At 46.4% G+C, this 16,979-nt stretch overlaps 1 protein-coding gene and 1 long non-coding RNA gene across 3 annotated transcripts; one reads left to right on the forward strand and one right to left on the reverse strand.

The window, feature by feature from the left end:
- Nucleotides 1–1,660: 1,660 nt before the first annotated feature.
- On the forward strand, nt 1,661–16,639 carry tex2 (testis expressed 2). Of its 2 annotated transcripts, none has more exons than XM_086056698.1 (13): nt 1,661–2,029; nt 2,707–2,778; nt 4,632–6,336; nt 6,849–7,049; nt 7,545–7,887; nt 9,609–9,859; nt 10,186–10,329; nt 11,023–11,122; nt 11,850–11,970; nt 13,175–13,297; nt 13,523–13,732; nt 13,935–14,055; nt 14,657–16,639. In XM_086056698.1, the coding sequence occupies exons 3-13, from the start codon at nt 4,657–4,659 to the stop codon at nt 14,804–14,806; spliced, it is 3,444 nt and encodes a 1,147-aa protein (XP_085912824.1). In that variant the 5' UTR covers nt 1,661–2,029; nt 2,707–2,778; nt 4,632–4,656; the 3' UTR covers nt 14,807–16,639. The 2 variants fall into 2 exon arrangements, with proteins under 2 accessions (XP_085912824.1, XP_085912825.1); XM_086056699.1 differs by having other exon boundaries at nt 13,181–13,297.
- Nucleotides 10,320–13,708, reverse strand: LOC147133972 (uncharacterized). Its single transcript, XR_015090244.1, has 2 exons — nt 13,470–13,708; nt 10,320–13,284 (listed from the first exon to the last, which is right to left on the reverse strand). It is a non-coding gene; the product is annotated as an uncharacterized LOC147133972 (long non-coding RNA).
- Nucleotides 16,640–16,979: the final 340 nt, after the last annotated feature.

A 16,979-nucleotide genomic window follows, 5' to 3' on the forward strand; every position in this document is an offset into this window, starting at 1 on the left:
TGGCCAAGTGTGACTTTTATTTGGGGTGAGAGTGTTTTAGAGTAAGAATTTTGCTGGTGAGTTTTTTTTGTGCCTGACTCTTGATGAGTGTGAGAATTTTGGGGGTAAGTGTTGGTGTGTACAGAATTGTTTTCCTGCGCGTTTTTTGTGACGTGAGAGGTATGGGTCGTGTGAGTTTTTTGTTTTTGTGTACACCATTTATTGGCGAGTGAGAGGTTTTTGTGTGATTTTGTTTATTGCAAATATGATTGGAATCATGACCTGCTTGTAACTTGCCGTTTGTATTTGCTTGATTCCCAATGGGCTAAGCGCCTTGTATTTAACCTTGGTCGTAGCAGCAGTTGTTGAACGCTTTCGTGTAATCTGGATGCGTTTTTGTTTGAAAGGAGACCAAATGAGGTGGCTGGCTGCAATATTTTGTTGCCGCCACCCGCGTTGCTGTCTTTAAAGCAATTGGGTCATTAGCACATCAGAATGGAGATGAAGTGCCTGCCTCGAGAGTTGAACAGCAGGGGGCCTTGTGTGAATCATAATGTGGAATCACTTTGCAAAGCTAGAGGGAGCTACGAGAACCTCACGCCAGAACAAAGTGTGCCGATGTGAAGTCATAATTAACACGTTCCACTTCGTTTCCTTTTATGAGACGAGTTCCTAAAGCTTGGTCAATAGTTTTGATGAACTCTTCTGTGCGGACTTGCTTTTTAACTTGCTGATGAAGAGCGCCATGTACTGCACATCTTTTAGCCGGAGGGTGGTGCTGTTGATCTCGTAATGATGTACACCATCCATGTACACGAGGCAAATGATGCTTCCATTTCATGGGACTTAATTCAAATCGTAAAAGGGATGGTGATCCAAGTAAAAATGGCATCCTAATTCATGCAATATAATGCGCAGATATTATTTCCCAGTACGGCCAAAATTGTATCAAAAATATTGTACAAGTATTAAAATGAGCGTAAATCAAAATGGAAGAGCTCCACTACTAAATTATGATAACATGTATGAAATATTACAATAGTGACTTGAATAAAGTCATGGTTTTGTTTTTCTTCAGTGTGGTGGTGATTACGCAGGAAAGAATAAATATGTTCATTTTAACTTAATCATTCACCACACAATGTTGAATCAATATTTTAAAAAATATGTATTGGATATTACGTATGAAATTATTCGATTATATTTTGCATTGTCAAATTATAAGTTATGATTAGTTAACTATAAAATGCTTTGATGAAGGCTAAAATAAATGCAATGAACTAAACGTGTTGTTATTGGGTTGACGCGCATGCTGACATGCTCAATCCGACCGCTAGATGGCAGCATGACCCAATAGATACACTGACAAAAGTACTGTACTGTATGCACTTGCAATTCGCAATTCGATTGTGTCCCAAAAATATCGAGCTTTTTGACATTTCCTGCCTTTTGCCATCTTATCTGAATCCAAATAATTAACTATTTATTTTAATTAATGTTTTATTTTTTTCTGACTTGTAGTCCATGTTGTTAAGGCGAGAAGGGGCTGGATTTGAGGAAGGGGAAGCTCCGAGCTCCCCCCGCGGCGCCATGACGCAGCTCGCCTCCTCATCGTGCTGCAGCTTCGCGTCTTCCTGCCGTCGACAAACATGACCAAGCTGTGTCCGTGGAGGGAGGGGACGGAAATGCACTGTCACTGTTGACTGGGGGGTGGGGTGGGGTGAGGTGGCGCGAGGTGGCGCGAGTTGGCGCTGACCAGCTCCCGTTCATCAAAACAAAACCAGCCCAGCCCAGCTCAGCTCAGCTCAACTCAACTCTTGTAATCGCGCCAGTGAGACGTGCCGGGGAGCAGGTTGAGCCGCTCGGAACCCCCGAAAAGCAGCCCTCCCCGTTGTCTGCGCGTGTGTGCGTGTGGGGCGCGGGGGGGGGGTTCCAGTCCCCGCGTGGGGCTCATTACGTCCGAACCAACTCGGATTACGCAGATTTCCAAAGCCTGGTTTGGATGCTACGATGGCCTGGACGTCCCCAAAATCAGGATGCAGCAACCAGGGTGAGATTGAGAGTATTTACACGCTTTATGCATTCAACATGCTGCGGTTTGATTTGGCAATGAACCCGATTACTTTGTTGCCGTAGACCCGATTAGATTAGCAGCACAAATCTTCCTAGCAACCGTGATGAATAAAGCAGTGGTGATGATGCTACACGACGGCACACTGTGCAATGCGAGGCGAAAATGAGGTCCTGTCCCTTTAAGAACACATTGATGGCAATTAATGAACACGATGTGAATGAGTGCAGGGGCGTGGAACCGCCACCCTGGCATTTTAGATTTTTGTGATGCAACAAATAGTATTAATAGCATTTTGGGGGAGGATTTATAAGAGTTCCTAAAATTGGATTGAGGTTACTTTGAAATTGTATTAATGGTCTTTTGGGGAAGGGTGGTGTGGTGTCTTTAACATGCCCCCAAACTCACCAGTACTCACTAGTTTGCCTCAGTGCATACATGTATCCTGATGACAATGTATGCAAAAAAAAAAAAGTTCGCTGCAAAATAATCATCTAAATTACAGACAACATAAATCCAAGGGTGGTGCTAGGGGGCTATAGCCTTGTCAGAAATCGGTGTAGCCCAAGTTAAGCTACACAAGCATTTTATTTGATATTCTAAAATATATTTAGAAATGACTTTCTCTCTCTTGTCTCTTTTTGTGTATGAAAAAGATGAGCGTCGGCGTCAACGTGGGCGCGAAGGCAACACGACCCACAGAAGGAGATTGAATGTCAAGTCTTAAGGTAATTTGTCCCTTGGTCCCAACTTGATTTATGTCCTTCAGTCTGTCTGACTGCAATACACAAGTGCGCAAAAGTCCGCATGTAAGCCACAGAATCCAGGGGGCGCTAAAACCGGTGGGGGGGGGGGGGGTCAAATCACGTTGAATATAATTACATTCGTTTCTATGAACAGAGGTGCACATGAAAAAGATGGTGTGGTTCTCAGATGAGCATTTTTCCCCCCGACCCGCCCACCTCATGGATGGACTTAAAGACTCTGGGAAAATGATCATAATAATGCATTCAGTGAACTGATTTCGACAAGGATTCAGAGGGTTCAATGCACGTTGTTGTCATATTTATGAATGTACCATTTTCAGACTCACGGGCCTACACATCTGACGCACACGCACCAGCCACTGTACAATCATGCTAGTCAACACCACACTGATTAGAAAGCCAGCGGAGCAGCCCGCAGCCGGTCGTCAGTGTAACAAATACGCGCGCGTGTCACAGCTAATTGCTTCTGACGCTAATATGTGTGAGCGTGTAGACACTGGTCAGCTAAAGAGACTCGGTCACAGCACAAAGCGGTCGCACTTGCACAGCTCAGCAGTGATGTTGTGCCGCAAATGCGTTCTAACCGACTGAGAGCAATAACGGCTGCTGTTTCCACTCCTTGTCAAACAGGAAGTTAAGTTTCCCGACGAGAGAAGAGGGAGGAAGTAGCCATTCGTTGTCGAGGATCACACACAGACCGTTGACTTGTAGAACACACACACGCCAATTGGACTTTGTTCAAATAAAAGGTGCATGTTTATAAATATCCCAAGAAATGGAAGTCTTTGTAGCTGCTTGCTATCTGGTTAGCACTCTGTAATCGATGCATAAAAGCATACAGTAATGATATAACCAAAAATCATTGTGGCGCCTCCTGGTGTGCGCGACTTGGCCACAGGGCGGCAGTATAATACAGTCAGGCAGACACAAACGAAGAAGACTGCTGCAAGTGACTCAGTAAGGGGCAGTAATATTGGTCATTTTTTTGCGGAGGAAAAAGAATATGTGCAAGTCGGTATAGTGGACCTCCGCTGTTCGCACGGGATAGCGAAATCCATGAATTACTGAAAAAATTAAAGACATTTTTTTGTTTTGTTTTTTTAAGGGGCGCGTCCGTTTTTTGGGAGAAATTAGTGAGAGGTTTATCTCCATTTTTTTTCAAGATTTTTTGGGTTAACTAAGATAAAATGAAAAAAATCAATGCATTTATAAAGGGGTGACAATTATATGCAGATTTTGGCAGGGGTTCACTGTAGATGTAAATATACAGCCGGTGCTTTGTTGTTTCCTTTCAAACACCTGCGAGGCTTTGAAAGCGCATTACACAATACGCCATGCATATTCATTCGAAATTGTCTATTTGTGCGTAGCTCATGTTTTTTTATAAGCCGCGGGATGTTATTTCCCAACACTCGTCTTCACACGCTGCCTTTAGTAGTACTCGGAGACACTAAACGGAACGACTGTTCTACGAGCAGCTAATATCGGCCTCGCGCCGTTGGGAAATGAAGTCGGGTTCCTGCTAACGCTTGCTGTCTTCATTTGGACTAATAGCAAACATTGCTGATGGTCTGCGGCCTAAATTATATGGTTAGGATGTAATACATATTACGGACTTATTCAGATCCAGAGGTTGTAAGGAGCTAATTGCAAACGCTGTGAAAAATGAGCCTTGTTGTTCACAGGCGACGTCATAAGCGGTGATAACTGCGCAGTGATGTGGTGCTGCAAAGCCTCCCGATGTTCCGTAAGACCTTTGCAACGAGCGAAATGTTAACTTTTCTCCGTGGCCTTCCTGTGTCGTTGCCCACCAGGCTGTGAGCCGCGCACTGGGTGGTGATGAGCAGTCGCGGCAGCGGCGGCGGCGGCAGGGGAGGTTGCCAGCAGGGCGAGCCCCCCCCCTCTCGCCACACTTCCGGACCCAAGCTGCAGGTTCAGCGCTCGCTCTCGCGTGACACCATCACCATCCACTTCTCTGCTCTGGGCAAGGAGGAGGATGACGAGGAAGAGGAGCTGTACGGGGACGGCGGCGGAGGGAATCCCGGGCTAGACGGTGCAACAGCTCTTGATGTTTTCGGGCCGAAAGAGGAGCTGGGTTTTGAGTCCCAAGCCAGCACAGTAAATGCTCGCACAAGCGCCGCCTCTGCGGCCATGACAATCATTCCCACCTTCACCGGTCCTCAACTCGGTTCCACTCCTCCCACCAGCTCCTCCTGGCCAAATGAGCGTCCCTCAGCCAATCTCCCAGCCACCAGCTCCGGCTCCTCCTCCCCTTGCAAGTCGGCCGGGCTGCCGTCCTCCAGACCTTTCCTCAGCTTGGTCAGGTCCTTGTCCAATGACGTGGAGGCCCGCGAAGCCGCCCCGCCGGCGACCACGGCGGCGCCGTCGTCGCATGCCCGCCACAGACATTTAATGAAATCGTTCGTCAAGTCCCTTTCCACGGACTCGTCAAAGGCCGAGCAGCAGGAAGGCTCCGCTCAGCAAGTTGTCCATCACGGCCCCCACCAGCAACAAGCGCAGCCGTCCCAGAGGCCCCCTCCTCGCAACATGCAGCTCTTCAAACAGTTCTCCCAGCCTCGCCTGTCCTCCGCCCCCGTCATTGCCAGTCAGGTCGGCGGGGACTCCAAAACGGCCCCCTCGTCTCCCACCATGTCGCCGGACGGCAGGTCCTTCTTCAAGGTTCAAGAAGTGGAAGCCAAGATCGAAGATACCAGGCGGCGTCTCTCCGAGGTGATGTCGGACCCCTTGCAGCTTTTTAGCAAGATCATGGGGGACGAATCGGGCGCAGGCGGCGTGGGGAGTGGCCCCCACCGAGCCAGGTTGCTGTCGTCAAGCGCGTCGGAGCTAAGCGGCATGACGGCGGTTAACGGAGCCTCGGAAGCTTACAGCTACAGCATCAAGGAGGAGGAGGGAGCCGAGGGGGAAGAAGACGAAGCGCCGCCCGCCGCCAGAGCAGCGGATTCCGTCGTCTTCTCCTTCCCGCCGCTGACGCCGGCGCCCACTTCCGGCCAGGGCGCCACGTCCGCCTCGGCCAGGTCCCCGTCGCTCCCGTTCGGGCGCTGCTCCATGTCGGCGCTGGTGGCTCGTCAGGAGGACGAGGATTTTTGTGAGCTGTACAGCGAAGACTTTGACTTGTTTACTGACACGGAGAGTCCGGACGGGGATCACGCTGGATCGCGGGGCCTCCATACTGGCAGCACTGGCTTGTGTAGTGAAATGGATCTTGAGGAGGAGGAAGAGGGGGAGGGGGAGGAGGAGGAGGAGGAGGAGGAAGCGGAGAGCGTGCCCTGGATTGGCCTGCTCTGCCTGACGCAGTTGGTGTACTGGTACTTGGTCCTCCCGCTACCAGCGTATGTGTGCGCCCTTCTGCATGGGATGTTTGCAGGCTTGGCCTTGGCCATTCTGCTCCTTTGGCTGTCGGCCCCACGACGCTCCCACTTGGCAACGAGGAAGCAAAGACGCCGGATCGAACCTCGGAATGTGGCCCGGCCGGATATCAAAGAAGCGGGCATATTCAAGGTGAGACAAAAAACAATCTGCCAAATTAGCCTGCCTTCGGTCCACACGCTCGTTTGTAGGTCAACGACTCTTGTCTCAAACACTTTTTAAACACACCGCCTCCAAGCGCTGAAGTGTTTCAGTCTTTTGTTTCCAATCCAAATGGCTTTTCTTATCCAACATCCTTTGGGACTGATAAGGCCTCAGCTACAAATTGAGCTGCAGTATCGCACCTTTTGCCGGTGTGCCGAATGCTTCAGGCCGGCGCTATTGGGCACAATACTCTTGGGGGGGATCACACTCTGCAGTCTGCACTCTGAGACCTTCAGAAGCGGCTAGCTACCAAGCAAACGCTCGGCATATAGCCCCAAGTCTGGAGTACACGGCTGCAAGTCTGCCGCGAGTGGTTATGTCAAAGGTTTTAGAAAAAAATCACTTTTCAAAAGTTTTGTCGTCGCTCTCGGGTGTCTCAAGCATTTTTGTCTGACAAATGACTCGGCTTTCTTCCCTCGCGCCCCACCGCCACATCTCAGGGCTGGATGAACGAGATCCACAGCTACGACCCGGAGTTGTACCACGCCACCCTGACGCACTCGGTCTACGTACGCCTGGAAGGGTCCGTCCTGCGACTGTCCAAACCGAACCGCAACATCTCCCGCCGTGCCGCTCACAACGAGCTTAAACCCGACGTCACCTACATCAGCCAGAAGATCTACGACCTGACTGACAGCAAGGTGGAGTAGCTGTGACGTGCTCAGCGCTTATTTCGTCTTGTGAAATTTCCCGTCTTCACTAGTCCAAACCCGGCATTCTGATTAATATTGCCTTTGTGGAATAACAGTTAATCCCCCCCAGTTTTTAGCCATGTCAGGGGGCGGCCATTTTGTCACTTGCTGTCGACTGAAAATGACATCACAGTGGCTCGGGGCTCAAGTAACTGTGATGTCATTTTCAGTCAACAGCAAGTGACAAAATGGCCGCCCCTTGACATGGCTAAAAACGGGTGGATTAACTCTTATTCCACAAACGCAATATTTATCAGAACGCAACTTGTGGGCTTGCGTAGAACATATTAGTGGTAAGAACATTTTTGGGTTGACTTCTGCTTTAATAAATCATTTATTCAGAACAGGATTTTGTAAGAGATATTAGCCTGTCCTTGGGACACGCCACTTGCAAATGTTTGGCTATGCCAGCTGACTTTGTGAAATATGTGCCCTCCTCCAAAGATCTACCTGATGCCACAGAGCCTTGCGAGAAAACGAGTTTGGAACAAGAAGTACCCTGTTTGCATTGAGCTGGCCAAGCAGGACGACTTCATGTCCAAGGCCCAGGGGGAGAAGGCCGAAGAGGACAAAGCGACGGCGCTTGCTGAGAAAGCAGAGCAAGTGGACAGCAAGGCGGAAAAAGCCGAAGTGGACGAGCAGAAGAAGCCGGCGCTTGGGGGACGGGATCTCACAATCTACCTGTTTGGGAGGACGGGGCGGGAAAAGGAGGAGTGGTTCCGGAGATTTCTGCTCGCCTCCCAGATAAAGTCTGACGGGCGAGGAGGTGGCGGTCTGCCCAAGAGTGGTCAGTGTGCAACACACACACACACACACACACACATTTGGTCTTGAGTGTGTCACTGCCTAGGCATCAGATCTGCACGTAAGCTCCATCTTAAAGACAAGTGAGGAGTGTGAATGGGTCAGCAGGATTACAATACATGAATTGGTCTCTCCTGCATGTGCAATATGTCAGGACGGACCTTTTTGGGACAGGATTAGTGAAAATGTAAAAGTCCCTGCAAAATGAAAATAAATGTCTTCTAAATTTGACACAGAACAGTGATGTTAACAACCCTCCCAAATTTGCTCTAAGGCGGCAATGCCGGCATGAAGCCCCGGTCCACACTCTGGCTGTCTTTTCTGTCTTCTCCCTCGCTCTCTCTCTGCGTGACATGCGTGCACTCATGGCCAACAACCAGGCACTCTAAAGAGGCCACGCCAGTGGACTGTCTGAAGGGAAGATGTCTTTTCATGGTCTGGGCATTGCTAGCTAGCTAACCGCACTTGACAAATACACCGGATAACTGTTGATGCAAACAAAGGTGTTGAAGTTCTTATTTGGTGGGCGACTCATGCCGGGGGCGGAGGTGCGTCACTGGGCGCCGTTTTGATCAGGAAATTGGAAAAACACTCTCGGACTACAATTGAGTACTACGTAGTTCTCGGTCTTTGCACATTTGAAATGATGTGCAATTATCTTCAAACATGTACAATGCATTTAGAAACAAATCTCCTAAGTACGTACCGTTAGACACATAAACGTCTCCTTCCTTTTTCCCTTAATTGTAATCGTGGCCTTGCATAACTGTTCACACAGACAATATGAATCAGAGTTAGGTGAAATAGTTAACTGCTGAGGCCATTTGGAATGTGCTGCTTGCATAAAGAGCAGCACTAAAACATGTAAACGGCCTCTCCGATTCATTTGAGTGTGACGACTTGCCTGCAGCTGAGTAAATAAACGCCGTGGCGTTATTTGATCCGACTGCATCAAACATCGGCCTGTGATCCGATTCTAATGCTCGTTTTGGACACATGCGGTGAGAGAGGTGTTAAATTTAGCAAAAGTGTATTTAATGATCATAAATTGGCTTCATCACATTGTCTTAATGTCTCATTTACTTCCCATTAGCTCATAATTACAGCAGTTACATTTGCGCAAATGTTCTTTCTCTCTGCGAGGCGCGTTATGTTTGTTATTATGGTGCAGTGATGTGGAATTGTGCCCTCTAATCTTGATGAGTAAGGCAACCAAAATATTAGCCTGAAAGTCTTGGAATGAATGTAAAATTCAAGGCACAATAAAGTGAGGATTCGCATAAATGGGCAGTTTTGAAAATGTTCAGCCGCAGCGGCAGTGACTCTGTGATGGCCTTCAACTGGGCTGCTTTCTCGTCATACGGAAAAGAATGTGGAATTGATTCCGTTCAACTTGTCTACTTCTGAGCAGGAATTCAACTTGTGGAAAATACTCGTGCGAAAGTTGGGGAAAGTCGCTAATATTGGCAACACTTTCTGCTTTGGTCAAGTAGATCCTCTCTATTTGCGACCATGTTGATCGTGTGAGCGGTGCACATCGGTGGTTTCAAATACAAGAGCCTCCCAAAAAAAAAAAAAAAAAAATCAATACATAACAATTGGATGAAATCAATAGACCTGCCCTGCGTAAAGCATGCAAATTGAATGCAACCACTCAAGAACTTTAACTTAGTATGCAGCCAATTCCCCTCTTTTCTATTTTAGCCTTGCAGCCCCCCCACAGCCAGAGCAACCAGTCCGTGGGCGGCCAGGAGGCCGACGGCGGGAGCAGCGACGAGCAGCCTCGCCCCCGAGAGAGCTCCTCGGCTTCCTCCGGAGGCGTGAGGCAGAAGATGCTCTTGGACTACAACCTGTACATGGCCAAGTTTGTCAAGCCGCAGCCTGCGCCCGCAAGCCCGCCCGCCGCTCAAAGCCCCGCTCACAGCCCTGAGAGAAGCCCGCAATCCACCAAAAAGGTAAAGGGCCAGCCTTTAGGGGGGCTACAATCAATCCCTGTAAATTCGATGACTTTCTTTGATGACTTTCTTCCCCAAAATATTAAAATGACTACATTTTATTTTGCATACATTTCATCACATTTTTGTTGTATTCATTAGTTGTTTTTTTTAGTGTGACCGTTTTCAGCCGATTGGTTTGGTAAAAATAAGTTGTTCTGCTCCATCATGAAGCATACTGGGACACTTTAAGTAACTGAATATGTTTCCTGCCCGTATGTCATATCTACCCGTGTATTTATGCGTGCGTGTGTGTGTGTGTGTGTGTGTGTGCGCGCGCCCCGCAGGTGCCCAGGAGCTTAAATGAGTCGGCTGAACCAGAAGCCTGGGTCAACGCTTTTCTGGGGAGAATATTCTGGGACTTCCTGGGAGAAAAGTACTGGGCCAATGTCGTCTCCAAAAAGATTCAAATGAAGCTCAGTAAGATCCGGGTGGGTGGTGCCCTTTAGTTTATTTCAAATCAAACTCAAGGCAATGCTTCAAGTGTGAACACAATCATTAAAAAAAAAAAAGTGGTTCTGTCATCTGATTGCAAAAATGTAATCAAGATTTTCACTTGGATTTTTTTCTGGTGTACTTTAGCCTGATGGATGGATAGATGAAGCCTTCTTTCTGTTGACTTTCATGTGACCAATCAGAGAAGAGCTTCCTTCAAATTGGCATAGAGGAGGTCTCGAGTTTTATTCCCTCTTGCCATACCGTCTACAAGTTGTGGATGAGAGAGAGGAACAAGGTTCAAGACTCCGCTGAATTTTTGAGGGCGCCGGGATGCTGTAATCGGAATACCTGACGTTTGAATGTAAACAAACAACTGCGCTTTTCTAGCGGCCGTTAGCTCGTCCGATAGGGAGTAAGGCAAATACAGAGAGAGTGGTTCAAATCCAGCCATCCATCCATTCTAGCAATATCTCATCTGGGATGCACCATTCGACCAAAGAAAAAGCCTAACAGGTCGCAGCTTAATGGTTAAAAAATGGCTTAGCAAACGGCAAAAATAAAGGAGAAAATTGACAGAGTTATTGCTGGCTGCCAACTCTGGTGCCTCTTTGAAGTCGCTTCAATATAATTTGGGGTTTTGAAATCTAAAGCTGAAATGTTTTTGTTGTTGTTGTTTTTTCTTTCAGCTGCCGTATGTTATGAATGAGCTGACGTTGACGGAACTGGACATGGGCTTCTCCATTCCCAAGATTCTCGGTGCCTCCAAACCCTCTGTGGACCACCAAGGTAGCAACTGAAGCTCAGACTCGCACCCAAAATCTCCATTCGCCGCCGAGATGGGCTACAGTTACCATACTGCTGCTATCTAGCTAGCTAGCTAACTATTCACATACACCTGCATCCACCGTGTAGCAACAGATGTCCATTTAGTTGTCATTATCATCAATTTACATTTGTATTCAATGTCAGCCATCCTCTTCTTCTGGCTCTTTGAGGATTAACCTGTTTCCCATCTTATTTCATGTGCTAATATTTGGGTGAAATGAACGTAAGTGCCATTATTCCTCTCATTTAGTCCGACCATCGCCTTGTCTACTATAAAAAAAAAAAAGTGCATTTGTGTCATTCTATGCAATCTAACAGAAATTCCAACCCTTTTTGAGTGGGCGTCAATTAGATTTTCCGACTTTTGTTGTTGGCGTCAGAGCTCAGTCCCTCCCCCCTGCGAATCGTGGGGGTTCGCTGGAGTTGTGATTGAAACGAGTTTTGGAAAGACAGTTGGAAAGCTCGGGCATGTGGAGCAGGAAACAGCAGGGGGATGCAAATCCGATCAAAAGAGGAAGTTCACCCGGCGAGGACGTGCAGTTGCCCGAGGCCTGACCTTTTCATCCGCTACAGGATAAAACCACTTTCTGGCAGACGTGCAGGGAATCAAATGGCGTGGCACAAACAACAATAGTTGAATCATTAGGACAAGCTTAAAAGATTTCTTTTTGTCTGGCTGTCCCTCCAGGTTTGTGGTTTGACCTGGAGGTCTGCTACGCGGGCTCCTTCCTCATGACTCTGGAGACCAAGATGAACCTGGCCCGTCTGGGCAAGGAGGGCGAAGGCCTCGGCGAGCACGGCAAGGAGTGGTGAGCCCTTCGCTGTCCTTTGCGACATTCCAATCAAAGACATTTGGTCTGCGGCGTTGTGAGAGCAGTCGCTCAAAGGCCGTCGGGGAAAAGCCAATTGATTGGAGTAGACATGTTTCTGTTTGGAGTCATTATAGCCTGTCACATCTGATTTGTCACAATTGCTTTCCTTTTATGTGAAACCATCTCTCTGGACGCTTGCCAATGTGGAATTGGCCAATACATGGTGAGTTTGATAGATCACTAAAACAACTGGATACTTGGAAGGAGATTCATTTTTGGCCATAAGGGGGTCCTTGGTTTACTACCGAGGTCCGTTCCTTATGTGGCAACTTATCCCGATATTTTAGGCAAGAGTGGTAAAGTCATAAGTACAGTTGCTTGTCCAAGCATGCTGAGACGGCGCCATAGAAAGGTTGTTATAGTTAACCAAAATGAACTAAAACTAAAATTGAAAAAAATATTTTACAATAAATGAAAATGACTGCTTTAAAAAAGGATAACTAACTGAAACAACATTTTACATCTATAAAAGTAACCAAAACTAACACATTTTAGCGAAAATGTCCTTGATTTTGTCAATTAATTTCCTGTAGGAGCTTTTGGGGTTTATTTTATATCTAAAAGGTCTTTGGGAAGTCGTTTGGGAATTCTACTTTACTACTACCGGGACTTAACTTTATTACACAGTATTTAGTGACATTTTTTTTTATATATTAAAGGTAAAAAAAAAAAAAAAAAAGCTAATAACAAACTATAATTAAAAATTCAAAACTGTTATGTGTCATATAACGTGAACCACTGCTGGTCTGTCACATCATGATACAATTGATACAACTAGAAGTTATTTTTTTTAAAAGATGCATGCTAGTTTTAGCTTAGCCTGTTGCTGTGCGTGAGCTTTGACCAATCTCCAGTTTACTGCAATGGTCCGTTTTTCTATAACCCTCAAGCTCTTCTTAAATAAAATGTGCTTTCTTCCCACCGCCATGTCATCGCCGTCATGTGCAAGTCTCGTTCTGGAAAAAAAACAATGTTTTGGGATTTGCCCAATAACTCATTAGGACTCAAAGATTGATGCTAGATGTAATGTATGTAATGTACCCGCTTTGGTTTGTTGATGTAGTGCGTATGAGGATTCCTGTGATGTTAATTCGTACCAATTCCGACTGTGTGTTGTTGTTTTTTTTTGTGTCTGCCCCAGGTCAAGGCCACGCACTTATTGTCTGGCGGACAGCGACGAGGAGTCGTCCAGCGCCGGTTCCTCAGATGAGGAGGATCCCCCGGAACTTGTCAGTGACAAAGCCGTTCTCCCTGGAGGCGAAGGGTGAGCAGAACAATATTTGAAAATCCATGCTAACGTGTCGAAACTGAATGTTCCACCCTCCTGTTTACCGACGACTCGCTGCTGAATTCATGGAGCTCCCACCCACACTTTTCCATCACGGGGGCTTAGCGGCAGCACATGCTGTCGTTAATAAATAATCAGCGTGACTCACCGCTTGCCTGCCATCTTCTTTATGGACGCTCTCCTCTCCGTTTGCGCATGCAGCTACGTGGGAGGCCACAGGCCCAGCAAGATCATGCGCTTTGTGGATAAGATCGCAAAGTCCAAGTACTTCCAGAAGGCTACAGAGACAGAGTTCATCAAGAAGAAGATGGAGGAGGTGGCCAACACACCGCTGCTGCTCACCGTGGAGGTGCAGGAGTGTCGAGGGACTCTTGCCGTCAACATACCACCGCCTCCTACAGACAGGATATGGTAAGTTCAGGTCCTGGAAGAGGTCCTAGCTTAAGGAGACAGCACTTGCACCCTCTGCTGTGTACAGTTTGCAAGAATATGCTCGATTTGGGACAGCGGCTTGCTGGGCTTAGCGGCTCGCGTCTGCCTGACTTGCTTGTTTTCACGAATATGTGAGGAGAAATCCGACATGCCCCATTAATGTTTCCTTTTGGGTGCTCAGGTACGGTTTCCGCAGTCCACCTCACCTGGAGCTCAAAGCGCGGCCAAAACTTGGCGAGAGGGAGGTCACCCTCGTCCACGTGACGGACTGGATTGAGAAGAAACTGGACCAGGAGTTTCAGGTACGCCGTGACATTCAACTTGAATTGTTTTCATATTCGCACTGCTCATAAAGTTGCCGTCCAATTCTGAGACGTTTATGAACTTGGAAACCTTGAAAGCAGAGCACGTTGCAGATGTTTCATGGTGCAAATGGAGGTTGTAAATTTCAACAGCGCAATTAATTTATGGCTGCTTCCCAAACACGCACTTCAAAGCAGCGTAATAAATAGTCCAGCTAATGATACATTGTGTAGCGCTGTCCTGAGGCACTCCTTCGCACTACTGCAGCAAAGTGCCCCCGTCGGGTCTTCTACACACGTAACATGACCTGACTTATGTGTGTGTGTGTGGGGGGGGATATTATTATTTTTACTCTTAATGCTTTGTGGTCATCATTACCACAGCAAAGGCCGACACTTCAGAGCAGACATAATTTCAGTACATCAGGCAAGAGGGAGAAATATTTGAATAATTTCCGAAAAAAAGAAAGCACATTGGTTCTTGTATTGATATTGAAACAGTAAGTTAAAAATGACTTACTTGGGCTAATGACATGAGGAAAATGTTCTTTTTTTTTTTTTTTTGCTACTCCAATGCCTAAGTATTTTGTCTTCCGGACAGAAAATATTTGTCATGCCAAACATGGATGACTTGTGGCTACCCATCATGCACTCTGCCATGGACACGCGTTCAAACGCCAGCTTGATTAGCGAGTCAAACGATGCCTTGAGGGGCCCAGAACCTGAAGAGTCTGAGGTCTCCTACATGTGAAGACGACGTCCGGACTGCTGTTTTTTCGCCATGGCAATACATTGACACTGCACCTGAGACGAGTGTGTTTGTGGCTCAGAATGGACGTTTTGTCATCATTTGTGGCCAATTCCAAAAGAATGGGCGTCTAGAGTCCAGACTGTTGAACAAACGTACGTGCTGGCGCTTTGAGAAATAGCCATTTTGATTGAACAATAGCAACCATCAACCTGTGATGTACAGCTACACCAAACTTGAGTTGTACAGTGTATATTTGTGGGACCTTTACAATGGATTGCGAAAAGGTCGTCGACCCGAGTGAGCAAACACTTGCGGGAGTGATGAGAAAATAATCCCCCGCGTCTGTCTATGTACACGCATTTCTATCGTTCATCGTTGCTGCCTGTGCCTGGCGCGTGAATGCAAACAGGTCAATGGCGATGTAAAGAGTTTGAACCATGTGCGCATGGATACGGTCCAGGCTGTATGCTTTGAAGTGAAATTTGATTTATAGGGGAAGTCAACCCAGGCATTTTTTTTCATGTTCTATGCAGGCCCAGTAGTTGAAACAAGGCATTCTGACTAATATTGCATTTGTGGAATATGAGTTAAGAAGCCATTTTTAGCCATGTCACGGGGCGGCCATTTTGTCCCTTCTGTTGACTGAAAATGACGTCACACTTGCGCAGGTAACGACCAATCATGGCTAAGCTTCAGAAAACAGCTGAGCCGTGAAATGGCTGCTTAACTCATATTCCACAAATGCAGTATTAATCAGATTGCCTTGTTTCAATTAGTGGGCATGCATAGAAGATTCTTGAAAAAAAACGTTTGTTGTTGTTGTTGTAACTTCCCCTTTAAAGCGTGAGCCTGACTTTAAAAAGAAGGGGATTGTATGAACTTCAATTTACAGTATGTGCAGACACAGCAGCCAAAACCTTTGCCGAAATCTGATGAATGTATTTCTACGAGTTACTCATTCACCTGAAAATGTGCTTCTTAGCGAGTTTTTCATTCAAAAGCCAGTGATGTGTTCTTATTTCCAAAGCATTCTTTCAGTTCGGCTTGAAGGGTAATTAGTGGCAAATGTCTCGAGTGCACTTGCTTTCAAATCTGTACATTTCACAGGCTGACAGTCATCTGCAGGGAGTATTTATGATTTTTTTTTTTTTTTTTTGTCAGATCAACAGGAATATAAAATACGTGAGTTTTGGGGGATCAAAAAGATGCGGTTTTTCGGGATTTTAGCCATATAGTTTCAATATTGTCAAGACATTTGTTCAGTAGAATTCTAGAGGGTGAGAACATGTCTGGGGCATGGGTGAGGAGTGTGCTGGTGCGCATTTTCAAAAACATTAGGAGGTGCCAGAAGAGAGAAGACCCAAGTGAAGTTTGTTTGATGTGAGGGAAGACATGAATTTGTGAGAAGGATGCAGAACATGTGCAAAGCTGTGGCGACTCCTAACGGGAGAAACTGAAAGATGTTCAGCAGGTATCCAACCAATCAATGCTCATTTTGCCATTCAAATTTTGCTGTTCATTCTGTACCGTGTGCACAACTAAAATGTCAATTCATTTGTTCTTGTCATGTTGCTATACAGGCCACTTTGTTTCTGTTGAGTGTTGGTTATGTGGATGAGGCACAAAGTGCCTTTATAATAAGCAAACATTCCTCCACAGTGAAGTGTTTGTTGCAGCCATGCTAAAAAAAAAAAAAGTTGTGCCATTATTGTTGTACAAATTGTTTCCACCAGTTATGTTCATTTGCACTGTGAAGAAACATTGCTGTTGTGTTCAGTGATGTCAGAATGTTATGGTTCAGGTTGTGGATCAATAAAAAAATGTGGCGATAAACGGGAGTCGTAATTAGACTTCACTTCCGAGTTGGGAAAACACCTACAATAGACACCTTGTCTTCAGTCAAGCCTTTCTAGTTATTCTTGCATTTCCGGTTTTAGCATTAACTGAAGTTTGTAAAAAAAATAATACTGCCTGTCACTTGTAATTACTCAACTGTATCATGCTTTAAAAGAGAAAATTGGGAAAGCCACCAAGAAACTCCAGTTATAGCAGGACGTGTGTTTCTCTTGCACCATTTACTTTTTTTTCAACCTGCATGACCACCAAAAATGTCAACCAGGTTTTAATTATAGTGCATAATTCATGTTGCAAAACAAGCCATTAAATGAGACTC

Source organism: Filicampus tigris, chromosome 16 (genome assembly GCF_054856515.1).
Source record: "Filicampus tigris isolate MCC_2025a chromosome 16, RoL_Ftig_1.0, whole genome shotgun sequence".
NCBI classification, from domain to species: Eukaryota; Metazoa; Chordata; class Actinopteri; order Syngnathiformes; family Syngnathidae; genus Filicampus; species Filicampus tigris.